The sequence below is a fragment of the Macrotis lagotis genome, chromosome X, assembly GCF_037893015.1.
Source record: "Macrotis lagotis isolate mMagLag1 chromosome X, bilby.v1.9.chrom.fasta, whole genome shotgun sequence".
Lineage (NCBI taxonomy): Eukaryota > Metazoa > Chordata > Mammalia > Peramelemorphia > Peramelidae > Macrotis > Macrotis lagotis.
Genome location: NC_133666.1, coordinates 471,687,736 through 471,705,489, shown reverse-complemented (window position 1 = coordinate 471,705,489; position 17,754 = coordinate 471,687,736). Strand labels below are relative to the sequence as shown.

General features: G+C 34.1%; 1 protein-coding gene across 4 annotated transcripts in view; it reads left to right on the top strand.

Moving 5' to 3' along the window:
* The window catches only part of PTPN2 (protein tyrosine phosphatase non-receptor type 2), a 105,704-nt gene that overhangs the window by 47,471 nt on the left and 40,479 nt on the right, over positions 1-17,754 (top strand). For all 4 annotated transcript variants that reach the window (XM_074204020.1, XM_074204019.1, XM_074204021.1 and 1 more), the window contains 2 exons: positions 2,003-2,101; positions 4,322-4,459. In XM_074204020.1, the coding sequence (XP_074060121.1) occupies positions 2,003-2,101; positions 4,322-4,459 (237 nt within the window). The remainder of the gene's footprint in view (positions 1-2,002; positions 2,102-4,321; positions 4,460-17,754) is intronic.

The following is a 17,754-nucleotide window of genomic DNA, read 5'->3' as shown; positions in this document are numbered from 1 at the left end:
CTATTTTTGCAGAATTGTGTCATATTCTTAGCATCACCTTCTATACCTGGACTTACTTCAATTCTCTGTATGTGAATTTCCTGTGTATCTACGTGTCTCTTCAGATAAATTACATTTTTCCTCTTCCTTGAAATTTTTTACTTTTGGGGCTCTTCCAGAATTTTATTCTTGAGCATCTCCCATCCCTTCTGAGCTGAATTCCATAAAAGTACTTTAAACTTCCGATAAGGCCCCACTCCAGCCCAGGGATGGTGGTATAACACAAAAGAAGGGGACATATGTGAGAAATGTTACAAAGTTTATTTGTGACTGTCAGCTAAATCCAGACATACCCCTCATATTGTAATTTACTTATCACTTTATATTATTTTTGAAAGATTTTATTGTGTTCATTTTAGAAATCTACTATCAGTGTGTTTCAATCATTGGAATGTATTTTCTCTCAACTACTTTTTGTCAGCTGGTTTCTCTCATATATTTCTTTTACAGATTAATTTTTTTTTTTTTAGAATAAAACTTGGGAAACCAAGAGGTATTTTCATCATCTCCAGTTGTTCTGAGTATCACTTGTCTTTCAATTTAGGTAGATTCAATGTCTGAATTTTTTATTATTCATATAATTATAACTTTATTTTTATATACCAGTAATATGCATTCAGTAATACATTCAATAATTCAATAATGTGAATGATTCCAAACAAGTCTTATTGTTGCATTCATTTTTGTCTTACCTCACTTTAAAAAATTTTTTAATTAAAGATTTCATTTATTTTGAGTTTCACAATTTTCCCCCAGTCTTAATCCCCCCCCGCCGCAGAAAGCAATTTGTCAGTCTTTACATTGTTTCCATGTTGTACATTGATCCAAATTGAGTGTGATGAGAGAGAAATCATATCCTTAAAGAAGAAATATAAAGTATAAGAGATAACAAGATGAGACAATAAGATAGCAGTTTTTTTTTTTCTAAATTAAAGGGAATAGTCCTTGAACTTTGTTCAAACTCCACAGTTCTTTATCTGGATACAGATGGTATTCTCCATTGCAGACAGCCCCAAATTGTCCCTAATTGTGGCACTGATGGAATGAGCGAGTCCATCAAGGTTGATCAAAGTTGCTGTTAGGGTGTACAGTGTTTTTCTGGTTCTGCTCATCTTACGCAGCATCAGTTCATGCAAATCCCCCAGGCTTCCCTAATTCCCATTCCTCCTGGTTTCTAATAGAACAGTAGTGTTCCATGACATACATATACCACAGTTTGCTAAGCCATTCCCCAATTAAAGGACATTTACTTGATTTCCAGTTCTTTGCCACCACAAACAGGGCTGCTATGAATATTTTTGTACAAGTGATGTTTTTACCCTTTTTCCTCATCTCTTCAGGTTATAGACCCAGTAGTGGTATTGCTGGATCAAGGGGTATTCACATATTTGTTGCCCGTTGGGCATAGTTCCAAATTTCTCTCCAGAAAGGTTAGATGAGTTCACAGCTCCACCAGCAATGTAATAGTGTCCCAGATTTCCCACAACCCTTCCAACAATGATCATTATCCTTTCTGGTCATATTGGCAAGTCTGAGAGGTATGAGGTAGTACCTCAAAGAAGCTTTAATTTGCATTTCTCTAATAAGTAATGATTTAGAGCAATTTTTCATATGGCTATGGATTGCTTTGATAGCCTCATCTGTAAATTGCCTTTGCATATCCTTTGATAATTGGGGAATGGCTTTTTTTAAAAATATGACTCAGTTCTTTGTATATTTTAGAAATGAATCCTTTGTCAGAAACATTAGTTGTAAAGATTGTTTCCCAGTCTACTACATTTCTTTTGATCTTGGTTACAGTGGTTTTGGTTGTGGAAATGCTTTTTAATTTAATGTAATCAAAATCATCTAGTTTGTTTTTAGTGATGTTCTCCATCTCTTCCTTAGTCATAAACTGCTCCCCTTTCCATAGATCTGACAGACTACTTCACTTTTTACCCAGTTTCTTTTTGTATTTCTACAGGGTCCACTTCCTAATACATGTTGTCACTTTTGGCTCATGGTATGGCAGCAAAAATCCAAAGCAGTTGTTATGCTAAACCGAATTGTGGAGAAAGATTCAGTAAGTAGTATTTATTTAACTCAGTAAGTTATTTATAACTTAATATTACTACATTTGTACATCATCTTTTTAAGTGCTCTCCCAAGTTGCTTTTTATGGATCTCTCCTTGTTAGTTAGCTGTTCTTAATAGCTTGAAGATAATGGTTAGATCTTTCTCATAGGAAGAACTAATCTATCCTTTTTTCTTTGACACCCTGAATTCCTAAATAACAAATGCAGACCATTAATTAGCTTCGTAGGTTTAAATATAATACACTAGGCAATAATTATCAGTGGTTCATGCTTAGCTCAGCTTTAGAGGTCTTAAAAAAATCCCTCAGTTGGATCATAGTCCTTTGTTGTCAAAGTTTTAAGAAATCTATGATTGAATTATATAAAATGATTGCTGTATCTTTGTAAATTATTAATGATCCTTAGCTGATGGTTTTAAAAAGTTAGACTTCAGATAAGTTACAAATAGCTATATTAAAATTAGAAACATTATACATTTTCACTATCAAATATATTCTTGGAGTTAATAAGTTGTTTTTTATAATTTTGTTTATTTAAGGCAATGGGGTTGAGTGACTTGCCCAAGGTCACATAGCTAGGCAATTATTAAGTGTTGGATTTGAACTCAGGTCCCTCCTGACTCCAGGACCAGTGCTTTATCCACTGTGCCACCTAGCTGCTCTGATGATAAGTCTTTAAAAACTACTTTCTTCATTTTTGGATATGTAATGTGATATGTAATTTGTCACTTCCTTTTCAATAAATCCACTTGTCATCATTTTTTGGACCAAAAGACTCTTGGGCTTTGTGATTTTTCAGTATAAGAAAAGACAGTGTTCATTTGTTGAATTTGAAGAGATTTTCATAGATTACAGGCTTTTGTTTAGAAACCTAAATTTTAAAATAACATTGACAAAGTTTAATTATTGGTGTTATGTTCAGAAAACTGATTGCATTGAACAAAAACATAAAAGAAAAAAGTTACTGAATCTTATTGAAAAACTCTTCCATATAGCCATTGATGGATAAAAATAAGTTAATACATATTTCATTAATTTATTACATTTGGGAATTATTATATCATACCCCCCAGGCTTCCTGACTTTAAGAACCTAGTAGAGACAGCTGGGTGTTGCAGTGGATAGAGAGGACTGGCCCTGGATTCAGGAGGACCTGAGTTCAATTCTGGTCTCAGTTACTATCTAGGCAAGTTACTAACCTTGGGCAAGTCACTCTTAACCCCATTGCCCCACAAAAACAAAACCATAAAAAAAAAAAACCCATAGCAACATTATCCTAAGGTTCCATTGTTATTACCTCATAAAAGAGGATTTTCTTAGTACAGAAAATATCATGTGATATTGCCTATTGTAAGAAATAAAGTATTTCTCAGAGTATTTAACTATATTTCTAAACTTAAAAACTGACATTATACATTTGTTAAAAATTAGTGAAATAACTTGATTGTTTGTTTCTCAAGATTTATGAAAATATAAACATTTTGATCGCCAAATCAAAAGCTTAGTGCAGTCAGATATTTTCCAAAATTGTTGGTCTGTTTGCTTGAAAATAAATAGTTCTGTTTTTAGGGCTTTGTGTTCTGTATTGTCAAAATACAATTGCTGTTAATCTCCTTTTTATACTTCAAAATGCAATTTAAGCCAAACCAAGTATAGATTTTTTTAAAAAAAAATCCCGAATATGAGAATAGAAATCCATAAGGATACAGAATATATTCAGGAACACGTTTTTAAACCTATTACACAATGGGTTTTTTTTTTAATTTTTCAATACTGTATTATGGGTACCTTCACCTTCATTGCCTCGAATCTGTTAAATTGATAAACATTAAAAGCAAAAAATGTGATATTAAAAATGTCAATTGTCAGGGGCGGCTAGGTGGTGTAGTGGATAAAGCACTAGCCTTGGAGTCAGGAGTACCTGGGTTCAAATCTGGCCTCAGACACTTAATAATTACCTAGCTGTGTGGCCTTGGGCAAGCCACTTAACCCCCATTGCCTTGCAAAAATCTAAAAAAAAAAAGTCAATTGTCATGCTTTCTTGGATTACAAATACAGTTTAACTGTATATCAATATTTTATCTTTCCAAGGCAAACATTGATTTTTAGTTTGGATTAATTTTTTGAAAAGAAGTTCTCTTCCATTGTATTGGTTTATATGTCTGCAAGTTCTTTAAATATTTATTTTTTTCATATCTTTCAACTTAGGTAAAATGTGCACAATACTGGCCAACCAAAGAAGACCAAGTGATGCTGTTTGAAGAGACAGGATTCTGTGTGAGGCTAGTGTCAGAAGATGTCAAATCATATTATACAGTACATCTACTAAAATTAGAAAATATTCATGTAAGGCTCTTCACCCCTCCCCCATGATATTTGGTCACTCTATCATTTTTTACTTCAGTGTTTTTGAATTATAGATTAGATATCTTATACCACATGTTGCTACTATTTTGCTTTATGCCTTTGTTCCTATGTATAGTATCTCCAAATTGAATAGAAATATAATCTAAACTTTGAGAGTGTTCAGTGGATTTTTTTGTGAGCTGAAAGTTTTCAAATTTGAAATATTTTTGGCAATAATAGTAACAAGCTATTCAGGAACATAACAAATCAAAATTGTTTTTAAATACAAGTATACGCCACTGTATGATTCTTCATACTTACAAACAAACAACTATAATGGAGTTATGAAATCATGAGATTATTCAACATGTAGTTAGGCAAGATTATTCTTATTATGCATAAATTTTTTTTCATGTTTCTTCACTATTGTGAATAGCTACTGCATTACACATTTATTTTTATAAATAACTAGGATTCAAGACAGGCAACCATTTTTCCAGAGAAACTCCTTTCTCTTTTTATCTTTCTCCTTTAATTGGTGCAAGTTAAAAAGAGCAAGAGATATGGAAATGCTTAGGAGATGATTATAAAAGCTAAATAATGTTAATAGAGGAGAAATATCATTTGCTTTGCTGAAGTGATCCTTACATCTAGAATTTGAGAATGCATTATTATTTAAAATGAAGTACACCTGTAATAGATTTTTTGGAAATAAACATTTCCAAGTGAAGTAGGTAACTAGGGATCACTAATCAGAATGTTATGATTGGCAAAAAATAGTTCTCCCAAATAAAAGAAAGTCAGTCACCAGTCATTTATTAAGTACTTGCTATATGTCAGGCTATATATCAGTGCCAATTATTAAAAAGACAAAAACATTTCAATAGGGGAGAGATAGCATGCCAATAATTATGTATAATATAAACAGCCTCTAGGCAAGGAGTCTGGAGGAGGTTGAGGGGAAGATGGATGAACCCAGAAAGGTCTCTGGTAGAATATGAAATTTAAAAGCATATGTTTTAAATTTTACCCTCATTTCCCAAACACGGAAATGTAATAGTTCTGTTGTTCCACTCATCTGCATATCTCTGTATGACTTTCAACTGCATATCCTATTGAGATTGTTCTTACAAGCTATAATCATTATGTGTAGGCCACTTGAAGTTGAATTTCACATAAAATTCCCAAGGCTCTGAAAATGGTGCCTACTTTCAAAGATCCATAGTACCAATGCCTTCCATATCTCAGCATTTTTGGTCTTGTATGTCCCTGTAACATTATGCTCTTGGGGCTCTTGAAACTTTCAATGTTTGTGTTTTGGTTTTTTTGCAAGACTTTGGGGTTAAGTAACTTGCCAAAGGTCACATAGCTAGGTAATTGTTAAGTGTCTGAGTCCGAATTTGAACTCAGATCCTCCTGACTCCATGGCTCTATCCACTGCACCCACCTAGCTGCCCAAATATTCAATGTTTTAATTCTTGTTCATTACTTCAAAGTCGTAGGTAATTTACATAAACTGCATTTTTTTTCCTAGTCACTATTCACTTTTCTTAACTATAGTACTTCCATGTCCATAAGTCATTTCTTAGCACAACATCAAAGTGGGTAATACAGTATTCTTGCCAACAATGCATTTTCCAATTTTCTACTTTGTCTCTCTAGGTTCTTTTATTATTATTTTTGTTTTATGCTTAATTTTCCAGTTATTTCAGCTATACATCAGATCCTTTTATTCTAAAATTTTCTTAATGGTTTCTTCTTTATATTTGTCCTTCTCCTTTCCAACTTATCTGGACTTGGCTTTATGCTCCTGAATCTTTTTGCCATCTTTGTCTAGATTTAGCCTGGTGATTACTACTTACTCTAGAGTGAGTGTCCACATGGATAACTGTGACATTAGCTTTTTCTCACTGCATACGCTCTTGGTAAATTATGTATTTCTTTCTGAAATCTGGAACTATCACCAATTTGCTAACCTTTGTAATGTCCACAAACCACCTGGACCTCGTCATCTTTTCTGATGGGCAAGGAATAGGCATTGTATTTCTATCTGAGCTCCTTAAAAAGTGGGGAGGATGGGGCAGCTAGGTGGTGTAGTGGATAGAGCACTGGCCTTGGAGTCAGGAATACCTGGGTTCAAATCCAGCCTCAGACACTTAATAATTACCTAGCTGTGTGGCCTTGGGCAAGCCCTGAACCCCATTGCCTTGAAAAATCTAAAAAAAAAAAAAAGTGGGGAGGACATCATCTTCCAGTGAAAGTTGGGAGGGCACATTGAAATTTTCTTCTGTTATTGCTCCAGTTGGGGACATGAAAGAGTTGAACATTTTGGCTAAATAAGGAGGAAAGAGAGGAGAATTCATGTCTATGACTCTTTAAGGTTTATGGATCTTGCCTCCCAACCACCTTGAGAGGTAGTACAGGTATTATTTTCTCCCTTTTGCAGAAGACGAAACTGAGACTCAGACAGGTTAAGTAGCTGTTTCAAGGCAAATTCATTCTGGAACTTCCCAGGCCAGACAGCTTTCCTTCTCTCCAAGCAATGCCACCCCCTACAACAGGGCCCCAGGCAGAGTAGGCAGCTCCAGGAGAAGAAGACAAAGGGAACAACAGACATTCTGGTTCTTTTGTGTTATATCTCACATATCTACTAGCTAGAGTAATGTTTTTTGATTAATTCATTTAACAAAAGGTACTTTTCAATGTGCAGCTTTGTTTTTCTGAACCTTGGTTTTAGTTTCTAAAAGAATAAAATAATTGAATTGACTTTTGCCTCATAGTTGAATACAAGTGGAAATTTTATAGTAACTACTGTAGTCATTTGCTTTTCTAAAAAATTATTTATTTATTTTCATCCATATGCACATATATATTTTTAAGTTAAAAAATTTCCTTCCAGCCTCCCTTCCGATCGCCCTCCCTTCAGTGACCAAACAGTCAGGTTAGCATTGTGCGTACATATTTTGGATAAACATGTTTATATATTAGTCATACTATGAGGAATTAGCATTAAAGGAAAGAGATACATAAGAGATAATTTTTATAAAGTGTTCATCAGATTCTGAAGGTTTTTTTGTTTTGTTTTGTTTTTCTTCCTCTGGATGGAGATAACAATGTCCATAGCTGGTCTAATAGCTATCTAAACTGCTGAGAGGAGCTGTTTCCATTAAAGTGGAACTTCTCACAATATTGTTAATTGTGTACATTGTTTTCTTAGTTCTGCTCCCTTCACTCAGAATCAGATCCCTTAAGTCATTCCTTGCTTCTCTAGAGTTGGACCATTTATGATTTCTTATAGAACAATAATATTCCATAATTCATGAATCATAACTTGTTTAGCCATTCCCCTCAATTTCTTTCTTTGCCACTACAAAAGAGTTGCTACAAATATTTTGGAACATGTAGGACTTTTTTCATTTTTTATAATTTCTTCTGGATATAGCCCTAGAACTGGAATTGTGGGTCAAAGGGTATGAACATTTTTATTGCCTTTTTTGGGCATAATTCCATATTGCTCTTCAGAAAGGTTGGATCCATTCACAACTCCACCAGCAAATGTATCAATGTCCCAATCCTCCCACAACCTCTTTAGCATTGATCATTTTCCCTTTTTCTCATCTTGACCAATCTGATGGGTGTGAGGTCATAACCTCATTGTTGTTTTAATTTACATTTCTCTAATCAATAATGATTTGGAGTGTTTTTTCATATGATTTCATATATATATTATATATCTTTAACTTCTTCATTTGAAAACTGTCATATCCTTTGACCATTTATCAATTGGGGAATGAGTTGTAACCTTATAAATTTGATACAATTCTCTATATATTTTAGAAATGAGACTGTTATCAGAACCCCTAGTTGTGAAGATTGTTTCCCAGATTTCTGCTTTTCTTATAATTTTAGCAGCATTGATTTTATTAGTGCAAAACCTTTTTAATTTAATATGGTCAAAATAATTTATTTTGCAGTTTATAATGTACACTAATTCTTATTTGGTCATAAATTTATCCCCTTTCCATAGATCTGATAGAGTATTTCTTGGTCTATTAATTTATCTATGGTGAGGCCTTTTATGTCTACATCCTGTACCCATTTTGACCTTATTTTGGTATAGGGTGTGACATGTGGGTCTATGTCAAGTTTTTTCCATACTATTAATTCTTATCCCAGAAGCTGATGTCTTTGGATTTGTCAAATAGCAGATTGTGATAGTCATTTACTGCAGTTTCTTTGAACTTATCCTAATCCACTGGTTCATTTTTTAACCAATACCAGGCAGTTTTGATGACTTCTGCTTTATAGTATAGTTCTAGATCTGGTAGACCTAGGGCACCTTCCTTTACATTTTTTTTTCATCATTTCCCGTGCCATTCTTGCCCTTTTGTTGTTCCAGATGAATTTTGTTACTATTTTTTCTAGCTTGGTAAAGTAGTTATTTGGTAGTTTGATTGGTATGGCACTGAATAAGTAATTTAATTTGGGTAGAATTGTCATTTTTATTATATTAGCTCCACCTTACCATGAGTGGTTGACATTTTTCCAATTATTTAGATCTGACTGTGAGTGAAAAGTGCTTTATAATATAAACCCCATTTCTGGGTTTGTCTCAGGAGGTAGTTTCCCAAGTATTCTATAGTTACTTTATTTGTTTATTTTTTTTAGGTTTTTGCAAGGCAAATGGGGTTAAGTGGCTTGCCCAAGGCCACACAGCTAGGTAATTATTAAGTGTCTGAGACCGGATTTGAACCCAGGCACTCCTGACTCCAGGGCCAGTGCTTTATCCACTGCGCCACCTAGCCACCCCCTATAGTTACTTCAAATGGAATTTCTCTTCCTATTTCTTTCTCTTAGCTTTTGTTGTTTATATATATGCTGATGATTTATGTGGGTTTATTTTATATCCTGCTACTTTGATAAATTTGTTAATTGTTTCAAGGAGTTTTTTAGATGATTTTCTCAGGTTCTCTAAGTATAACATCATATCATCTGCAAAATGTGAAAGCCTTGCTTCCTTATTGCCAATTCTGATTCCTTCCTTCAATTTATTTTTCTTCTTTTATTGCAACAGCTAGCATTTCTTTTTCTTTCTTTCTTTTTTTTTTTGCTAGGCAGTGGGGTTAAGTGGCTTGCCCAAGGCCACATAGCTAGGTAATTATTAAGTATCTGAGGCCAGATTTGAACTCAGATACTCCTGATTCCAGGTTCTATCCACTGCGCCACCTAGCTGCCCCAACAGCTAGCATTTCTAATACTATATTGAATAGTAATGGTGATAATCCACATTCTTGTTTCACCCCTGATCTTAATGGAAATGCTTTGAATTTATTCCCATTACATATAATATTTGTTGATGGTTTTAGCTAGATACTATTTATTTATTATTATTATTTTGGGAAAATTCTATTTATTCCTAATTTTTCTAGTGTTTTTAATAGGGATGAATGTTGTATTTTATCAAAGTCTTTTTCAGCATCTATTGAGATAATCATGTTATTTCTATTGGTTTTTCTATTGATATGTTCAGTTATGTGGAGTGGTTTCCTAATATTGAACCATCCCTGCCTACCTGGTATAAATCTTATCTGATCATGCTGTATTATCCTAGTAATAACTTTCTATAATTACATTGCTAAAATTTTATTTAAGATTTTTTGCATCAAGATTCATTAAGGAGATTGGTCTATAATTTTCTTTGTTTTGGTTCTTCCTGGTTTAGGAATCATTACCATGTTGGTGTCATAAAAGGAGTTTGGAGTTTGGCAGAACTCTCTCCTATTTTTTAAAAATGTTTATATAGAATAGGAGTTTATTGTTTCTTAAATATTTGGTAGAATTCATTTGTAATCCATCTGGACCTGAAGACATTTTCCTTCAGGAATTTAGTGATGGTTTCTTCAATTTCTTTTTCTGATTTGGGATTATTTAAGTAATTTATTTCCTCTTCTGTTAATCTGAGCAGTTTGTATTTTTGTAAATATTCATCCATTTCACTCAAGTTATCCAATTTATTGGCATACAGTATCACAAAGTAGCTCTTAAATATCTCTTCAATTTCCTCATCATTGGTAGTTAGTTCATCCTTTTCATTTTTGATACTGGTAATCTTCTTTTTTTTAGTCAGATTAACCAAAAGTTTGTCAGTTTTATTGGCTTTTTCATAAAACCAGCTCTTAGTTTTATCTATGAGATCAATGCTTTTCTTGCTTTCAATTTTATAATCTCTCCCTTGATTTTCAGAATTTCTAATTTGGTATTTAATTGAAGATCTTTAATTTGTTCTTTTTCTAGCTTTTTTAGCTGCATACTCAGTTCATTGATCTCCTCTTTCTCTATTTTATTCATATAGGCATTTAGAGATATAAAGTTTCCCCTCAAAACTGTATTGACTGTATCCCATAAATTTTGGTATGATGTCTCATTAGCATCATTTTCTTAAATATAATTATTGATTTCTATTATTTGCTGTTTGATCCACCCATTGTTTAAGATGAAGTTATCTAATTTCCAATTAGTTTTTGGTTTATCTTTCCATGACCCTTTATTACATGTAATTTTTATTGCATCATGGTTTGAGAAGTGTATATTTATTATTTCTACCTTTCTGTATTTGATTAAAAGTTTGTGTCCTAGTACATGGTCAGTTTTGGTATAGGTGCCATGTACTGCTGAGAAAAAGGTATATTCTTTTCTATCCCCATTAAGTTTTCCCCAGAGGTCTGTCATATCTAAGTTTTCTAAGATTTCATTCACATTCTTAACTTCCTTGTTTATTTTGTGTTGGATTTATCTAGTACTGAGAGAGAGTGGTTGAGGTCTGCCATTATTAAAGTTTTGCTGTCTATTTCTCCTTTGTAATTCACTCAGTTTTTCCACTAGGACTTTGGATGCTATACCTCTAGGTGCATACATGTTTAATAATGATATAGCTTCATTATCAAGGGTGTCTTTTAAGAAGATGTAGTTTCCTTCCTTATCCTTTTTAATGAGATCGATTTCTGCTTTTACTTTATCTGAGATCAGGATTGCTACCCTGCTTTTTTACTTCAGCTGAGTCATAATCTATTTTGCTCCAACCTTTTTTTTACCTGTATCCTATATACACAGGATACTCTACTTCAGATGTGTTTCTTGTAAACAACATATTGTAGGATTCTGGTTTTTAATCTATTTTGCTATCTGCTTCTGTTTTATAGGACAGTTCATCCCATTTATATTTACAGTTAAGATTACCAGTTCTGTATTTCCCTCCATGCTATCTTTCTCAATTTATATTTGTTTCTCCTTTCCTCTTATTTCTCCTTGCCAAAATTTCCCTCCCTTTCCCCTTTGAGTTTTCTTTTAAAATTTAACTTTCAGTTTATTTTCACTTTTATCTTCGCCTTCCCTATTATTCGGTCCCTTCTCTTATCTTTCCCTTTCCCTGCCCCCCTCCCCAGATTAAGATAAATTTTTTTTGAAGATTTTATTTATTTTGAGTTTTACAATTTTTCCCCTAATCTTACTTCCCTCCCCCTACCCCCAACAGAAGGCAGTTTGTCAGTCTTTACATTGTTTCCATGGTATACATTGTTCCAAATTGAGTGTGATGAGAGAGAAATCATAAGATTAGGATAAATTTTTAAACCTAAGTGGGAATGTATCTTATTCCCTCTCTGGGCCAAGTCTACTGAATAGAATTTACTCAAGAGTTCACTCTCTCCCTTCTCTTCCTTCTAAAATTATAAATCTTTGTGCCTCTTTACCTGGTGTTATTTATCACTCTAGTACTAGTAATCAGGTATTATCAATGTCAGTTTGATTATTTGATTGCTTCATAAGCTCATTGTTATCAAAAGTATCATCACAGATTGCTTGCTTGATTTGCTTGATAAGCACCATTGTCTCACATTACTTCCTGTTATATTTATAATCATTTTTTACCTTACCCACTTTTCAAGTACCCTCCAAGGACACACAGTCTTCTTCATGAGCCAAAGTATCATCCAAAGTCAGATCATTTCTTGAACTATTTGTGCCCCTCCCTCCAAGGCCTATTTTCTCTCACACTTTACCCCCAGCCCCACCCAGGATACATAACCCCTTGTTATGTGAAGGGTAGATTTTATATTAAACCCTGATCTAATTAACTGCCAGAACCTTCAAGGGCTCTAAGTACTGAGAGGCTCTGGAGTCTCACTGGAGAGTTTTACAAATGATTTTAAGTTACAGAGACACTTACTCAGGGCCTCACAGTTTATGATGCCATCATTAGAGAGGTACTAAGCACATCAGAATTAAAGTGAGTCAAAGGATAATGAGACACTTAAGTTTAAAGTTTATACCTCTGCTTTTCAACAGGGCTTTATGTCTCAAGCATAGTGATGTCATCTTGGAACTCTTAAAGGATAAGGGTATACACTGGTGAGACCCAAATATACCCTTATCCTTTAAATCCAATCTCTTCAATTATATTTGACCCTTTAATTATCTTAAGAGAAATAAAGTTCTCAAGAATTAGAGGCTATATCTTCCCATTTAGGGTTGCATACAATTTGATGGTCTTGAACAACATTTGTTTTGTTTTTTCCTTCCCCTTTTTATTTACCTTTTAATGCAACTCTTGAGTCCTGTATTTGACAATTGAATTCTCTGTTCAGTTCTGATCTTTGTGTCAGGAAATTTTGGAAGTACTCTATTTTGTTGAACATCCATCTTTTTCCCTGACAGTATATTCCTAATTTTGCAAGGGTTGTAATCCAGGTCCTTTGTGCTCTCTGATATGTTATTTCATGTCTTGTGATCCTTTAATGCTGAGGCTGACAAGTCCTGTGTGAGTCTGATTATGTTTCCTTTGTATTTGAATTGCTTTCTTTTTCTGCTTGCGATATTCTCTCCTTTATTTCAGAGTTCTGGAATTTGATTATAACAACCCTTGGAGTTTTTATCCTGGGGTCTCTTTCTGGAGGGGTTCTGTGGATTTTTTTCAGTGGTTGTATTGTTTTTCTTGTTCTAGCTGATTTGGACAGTTTTCCCCTTATAATTTCCTGCAAGTTGTTTTCCAGATTCTCATTTTGATCTAGGCTTTCTGGTAGTATAATGATTCGTAGATTATCTCTTCTGGATCTATTTTTCAGGTTATTTGTTTTCCCTAAAAGGTATTTTACATTTTCTTCAATTTTTTTCAGCCTTTTTTATTTTGTTTGATGGAATCTTGTAGTTTTATAGATTCATTTGTTTCTATAATTTTCCTGCATGATTCTCATTTCTTTTTTCCATTGTTCTTCTTCCTCTCTTCTTTGGTTTTTAAATTCTTTTTTAAGCTCTTCAATGAGCTTTTGTATTTGAGTCCAAGTTATAGATTGTTTTGATATTTCCCCTGTGAATGATCTTTCACTGCTTTCTTCCTCACACATGGCATTGCTGTCATCTTTGTCTGTAAAGTAGTTTTCTATAGTGAGCACTCTTCTAGTTTTTCTGCTTGTCTCTGGTGTTTTAGCTCTGCTCCTGGGGTATGGGGAGTATAGATCAAAGTTTTTTGTTTTTTTTTTTCCCCTGGGGCAGGAGTCTGATCCTTGGCTTGTTGTTGGCCAAGATGTATCCTATGCTGTCCAGGCCTTGCTTTTGCAGAGGTTTGTTTCCTCCTTTATGTCCAGGTTCTGACTTAGCAGTGGTTTGTTCCCAACCCAGTCCTGTCTTTTGCCCCTGTTCCCAGAGTTCAGACTTTGGGGTTGGGATCCTCCTTGCTGGCTTCCTATCTAGCTGCCAGGACCTCTTCCATTGTTAAGTTGTCAGGACCTGGATTGCACTGTGTCTAAGAGCCTCTTGCTGGCTTTCCCCTCTACTGCCTCCTGGACTTTACTTATCCTTTTCCCCCAAAGAGGCAGACCTTCACTGAAGATCCTCCATGATGTCTACAGTTGAAAACTTATTTGAATCTTCTCTTTTTCTTGGTGGAATCTGTATAGAATAGAGGCCTCAGATCTTTCGTAGGGAAAAAGCTCCTAGAGCATGTTTCACTTCATGCCACCATCTTGGCTCTGCCCCAGAAATCTCTTCTGTTGTTATTTGTTATTTTGAATTCACACCTTATATCATCTGACTGGAGTGCAGAAGATTACTTAAATAACTGCTCTGCTATACAATATTATACAATACTTGTTTTACTTGTTTTTCTGATAGCCCAGAAATGTTATTGGGCTTCGTGGCAGTGAGTCATAGAAGTCATAACTAATCAATATATTTAATGGATTTCAAAATCTTAGCTCTCTTTCTTTAGATTAACTTTAGAGCAGAAAATGTTTTTCTTTAAAAGTTTTTTCAGTTGTCCTTCATTTCCTCTCTTGTTTTTCATAATCCTCTTGGCCAGCTTTAATTTATTAATTTCCAGGAATTCCATTTTAATACTACAATATTATATTTTTCCAGCTTAGTAGTCTTATGAAAAAGAGGAAGGTTACTGATTTGTATGACTACTTTTTAGATTTTTGATACAGAAATGTTCCAACTATTCCTCTCTCTAGCAATGCCCTTCACTCCTCCCCTATTTTTCTAAGCATCCTTCAGTATCTACCTTAGGACTCACTTTATCAGCACATTTTTACATGTTGATTTCTGATAATTTGGCACTTATTTCATAACTTCTTGTCTTCCAGTTTCATATATACTCACAACTAGCCATAGTTCTAGCAGAGTAGTCAGTTTATGGAACAAATAGGTCTTCAGTAAATGCTTATTTATTAAAATGGAATGTGAAAGAGTTTTTGGTACAAGTATATTCAAGCTTTTTTTTTTTAGTGTAGTTTTGAAGATAATTTACAGAAAATATAAATTAAAATAGTACCAACACCTCTAGGACCTGTTGAACTCAGTAAACAATTTTTAAGGACCTAACTTTGCTTAAAACCTTGGGGGATTCAAAGACTCAAATAATAAACAGTCTCTTTAAGAAGCTTTCATTCAACTGAACTTTTTTGAGAAAGCTCACCAAAACAGTCCTGAAGAAAAGAATGGCCAGGACAGGCCTCACTTTTGCTGATCTCCACAATCCTAAAGTCCTTTGTCCTTATCCCTTTTAATCACAATCCTATCTTGCCTTTTAGCATAGCTATTTATATGTAACTCATCTCCCCCACCAGAGAAAATAAGCTCCTTTAAAGTAATGTCACTCTTTATGTCCTCCATAGCTCAAAACTTAATGGTTTGCATATTTATGACAACTGAATAAAAAGTGAATAAATAGCTTGTGGATTTTTAAGTACCTATGTTGGTATCTTATTTTTCACTTGAAAATTTGAACATGAGAACCAAATGGATGCCCATTTGAAATATTTTAACTTGTAGTCAAGTAGAAAATCACAGATGTTCCTGTTAATTATTACTATCCCTTCTATTAATTAAGTATTCATTCTCTACTTCAGAAATGTAGGGGCAACATTTTGGAATTTCACTTTAGTAAAATTTTTATTTAATTGGAATGTTAAAATTGGCAGTTTCAGTATATTAAATTTTCTGGTAAATTGAAGTTACTGAGATCAATACAGTCTTCATGTTGTAATAGAGGAAAAGTGCCAGACTTCATGTTAGGTAAGGTCCATCTGGAGATCAAAGGACTTAATATATGTAAAACACTTATTAAAGCTTAAAGATCTGTATAAATGTTATCAACTAATATTATATAGTAGTACAGTTGATAAGTACCAGAAGTAGGGTTAAACTTAAATTTTAAGGCTTATTTTGGGATTTGTAACACAAAACCCTTCTCTTTTCTCCTGTCCCCAAATGAGGTAGTTTTCTTGCACTATTAGCCTTCTCTTAAAAAAAAAGGAACTAGGGGCGGCTAGGTGGTGTAGTGGATAAGGCACCGGCCTTGGAGTCAGGAGTACCTGGGTTCAAATCTGGTCTCAGACACTTAACAATTACCTAGCTGTGTGGCCCTGGGCAAGCCACTTAACCCCGTTTGCCTTGCAAAAATCTAAAAAAAAAAAAAGGAACTAGTTGGCACAGTGGAAAGAATGTCAAACAAAGCAAACCAAGTCAGATCAGATTCTGCCTTAAACACATAATGATTGAGTGACCCTGGGCAAGTCACTTAAATCTCTCAGCCCCATCTTTATCATCTTTGAAAATGGGGATAATAGAAGACCTAATGAGCTAACCTATATAAGGAACTTGGCAAACTTTAAGATACTATCTAAAGGGGCGGCTAGTTGGAGCAGTGGATAAAGAACAGGCCCTGGAGTCAGGAGTACCTGGGTTCAAATCCGGTCTCAGACACTTAATAATTACCTAGCTGTGTGGCCCTGGGCAAGCCATTTAACCCCATTTGCCTTACAAAACAAAACAAAAAAAAACTAAAAAAAAATACTGTCTAAAGGGGGGTTGCATCTAGGTAGCACAGAGATAGAGCACCTCCAACACTTGATATTTACCAGTTGTGTGACTCTGGGCAAATCACTTAACCCCATTGTCTTGCAAAAAAACATACTATATAAATGCTAGTTGTTATTTTTATTATTGTTGTTACTAAATTCCAGGTTTACTATGCTGCTTAAATACCTGTACTTCTAGAAACACTAATTATGCTTTAGAAACCTGTATGTTTATTTACTTTTTTCCCTTTCAGAGGTCTTAGAATATGAAAGTAGTTTGTATATTACATTCTGCTTTTTTTTAAAAATAAGTATAATGATCCAGAAGTTTTTAGTTGCCTTGCTTTGAAATAAGTAAAAAAACAGGGTTCCCATTTTTAGCATTTTCCTGTAATAATTGAATAAATCTGTGACCTCAGTAATGTGGCTACGTTCTCAAATTTGAGATCGCAATGCTTACTTACCTTCTCCCATGTGAGTCTTGTTATTGTCTTTCCATAAATCATCCTCAGAGGATCCTATTCAATGACCTGTAGACCTTTCTTTAGGTCTTAACATTTTTTTGGATACCAGTGCAGGTCTGACTACTGTTTTGTTGTCCCATCTTTTCATCACATGAACTGTCTAATTCATTTTCTGGTCCTCCTATTTCCTGGGTTATATCTCACCTGTCCTTGTACAAAAACCATATTGGCAATGAGCTGCAACCTGTCTGCCCATCTGTATGTGTCTATTCCCCTTAAGTAAACCTGAACTTTCCATTCAGCAAAGATTATGGTGTTACATTATTTACATAAATTGGTTATTATCCTTGTGATCTTTGGCATTCACCTCATCTGTCCTAAGTAACTTCTAGGTTCTTTCTAGTTCTAAATCTATAATGCTAAGAATATTGTTAAAAAAAAAGTGGGTTTTATTTTCATATTAACTTGAGGTATTTGA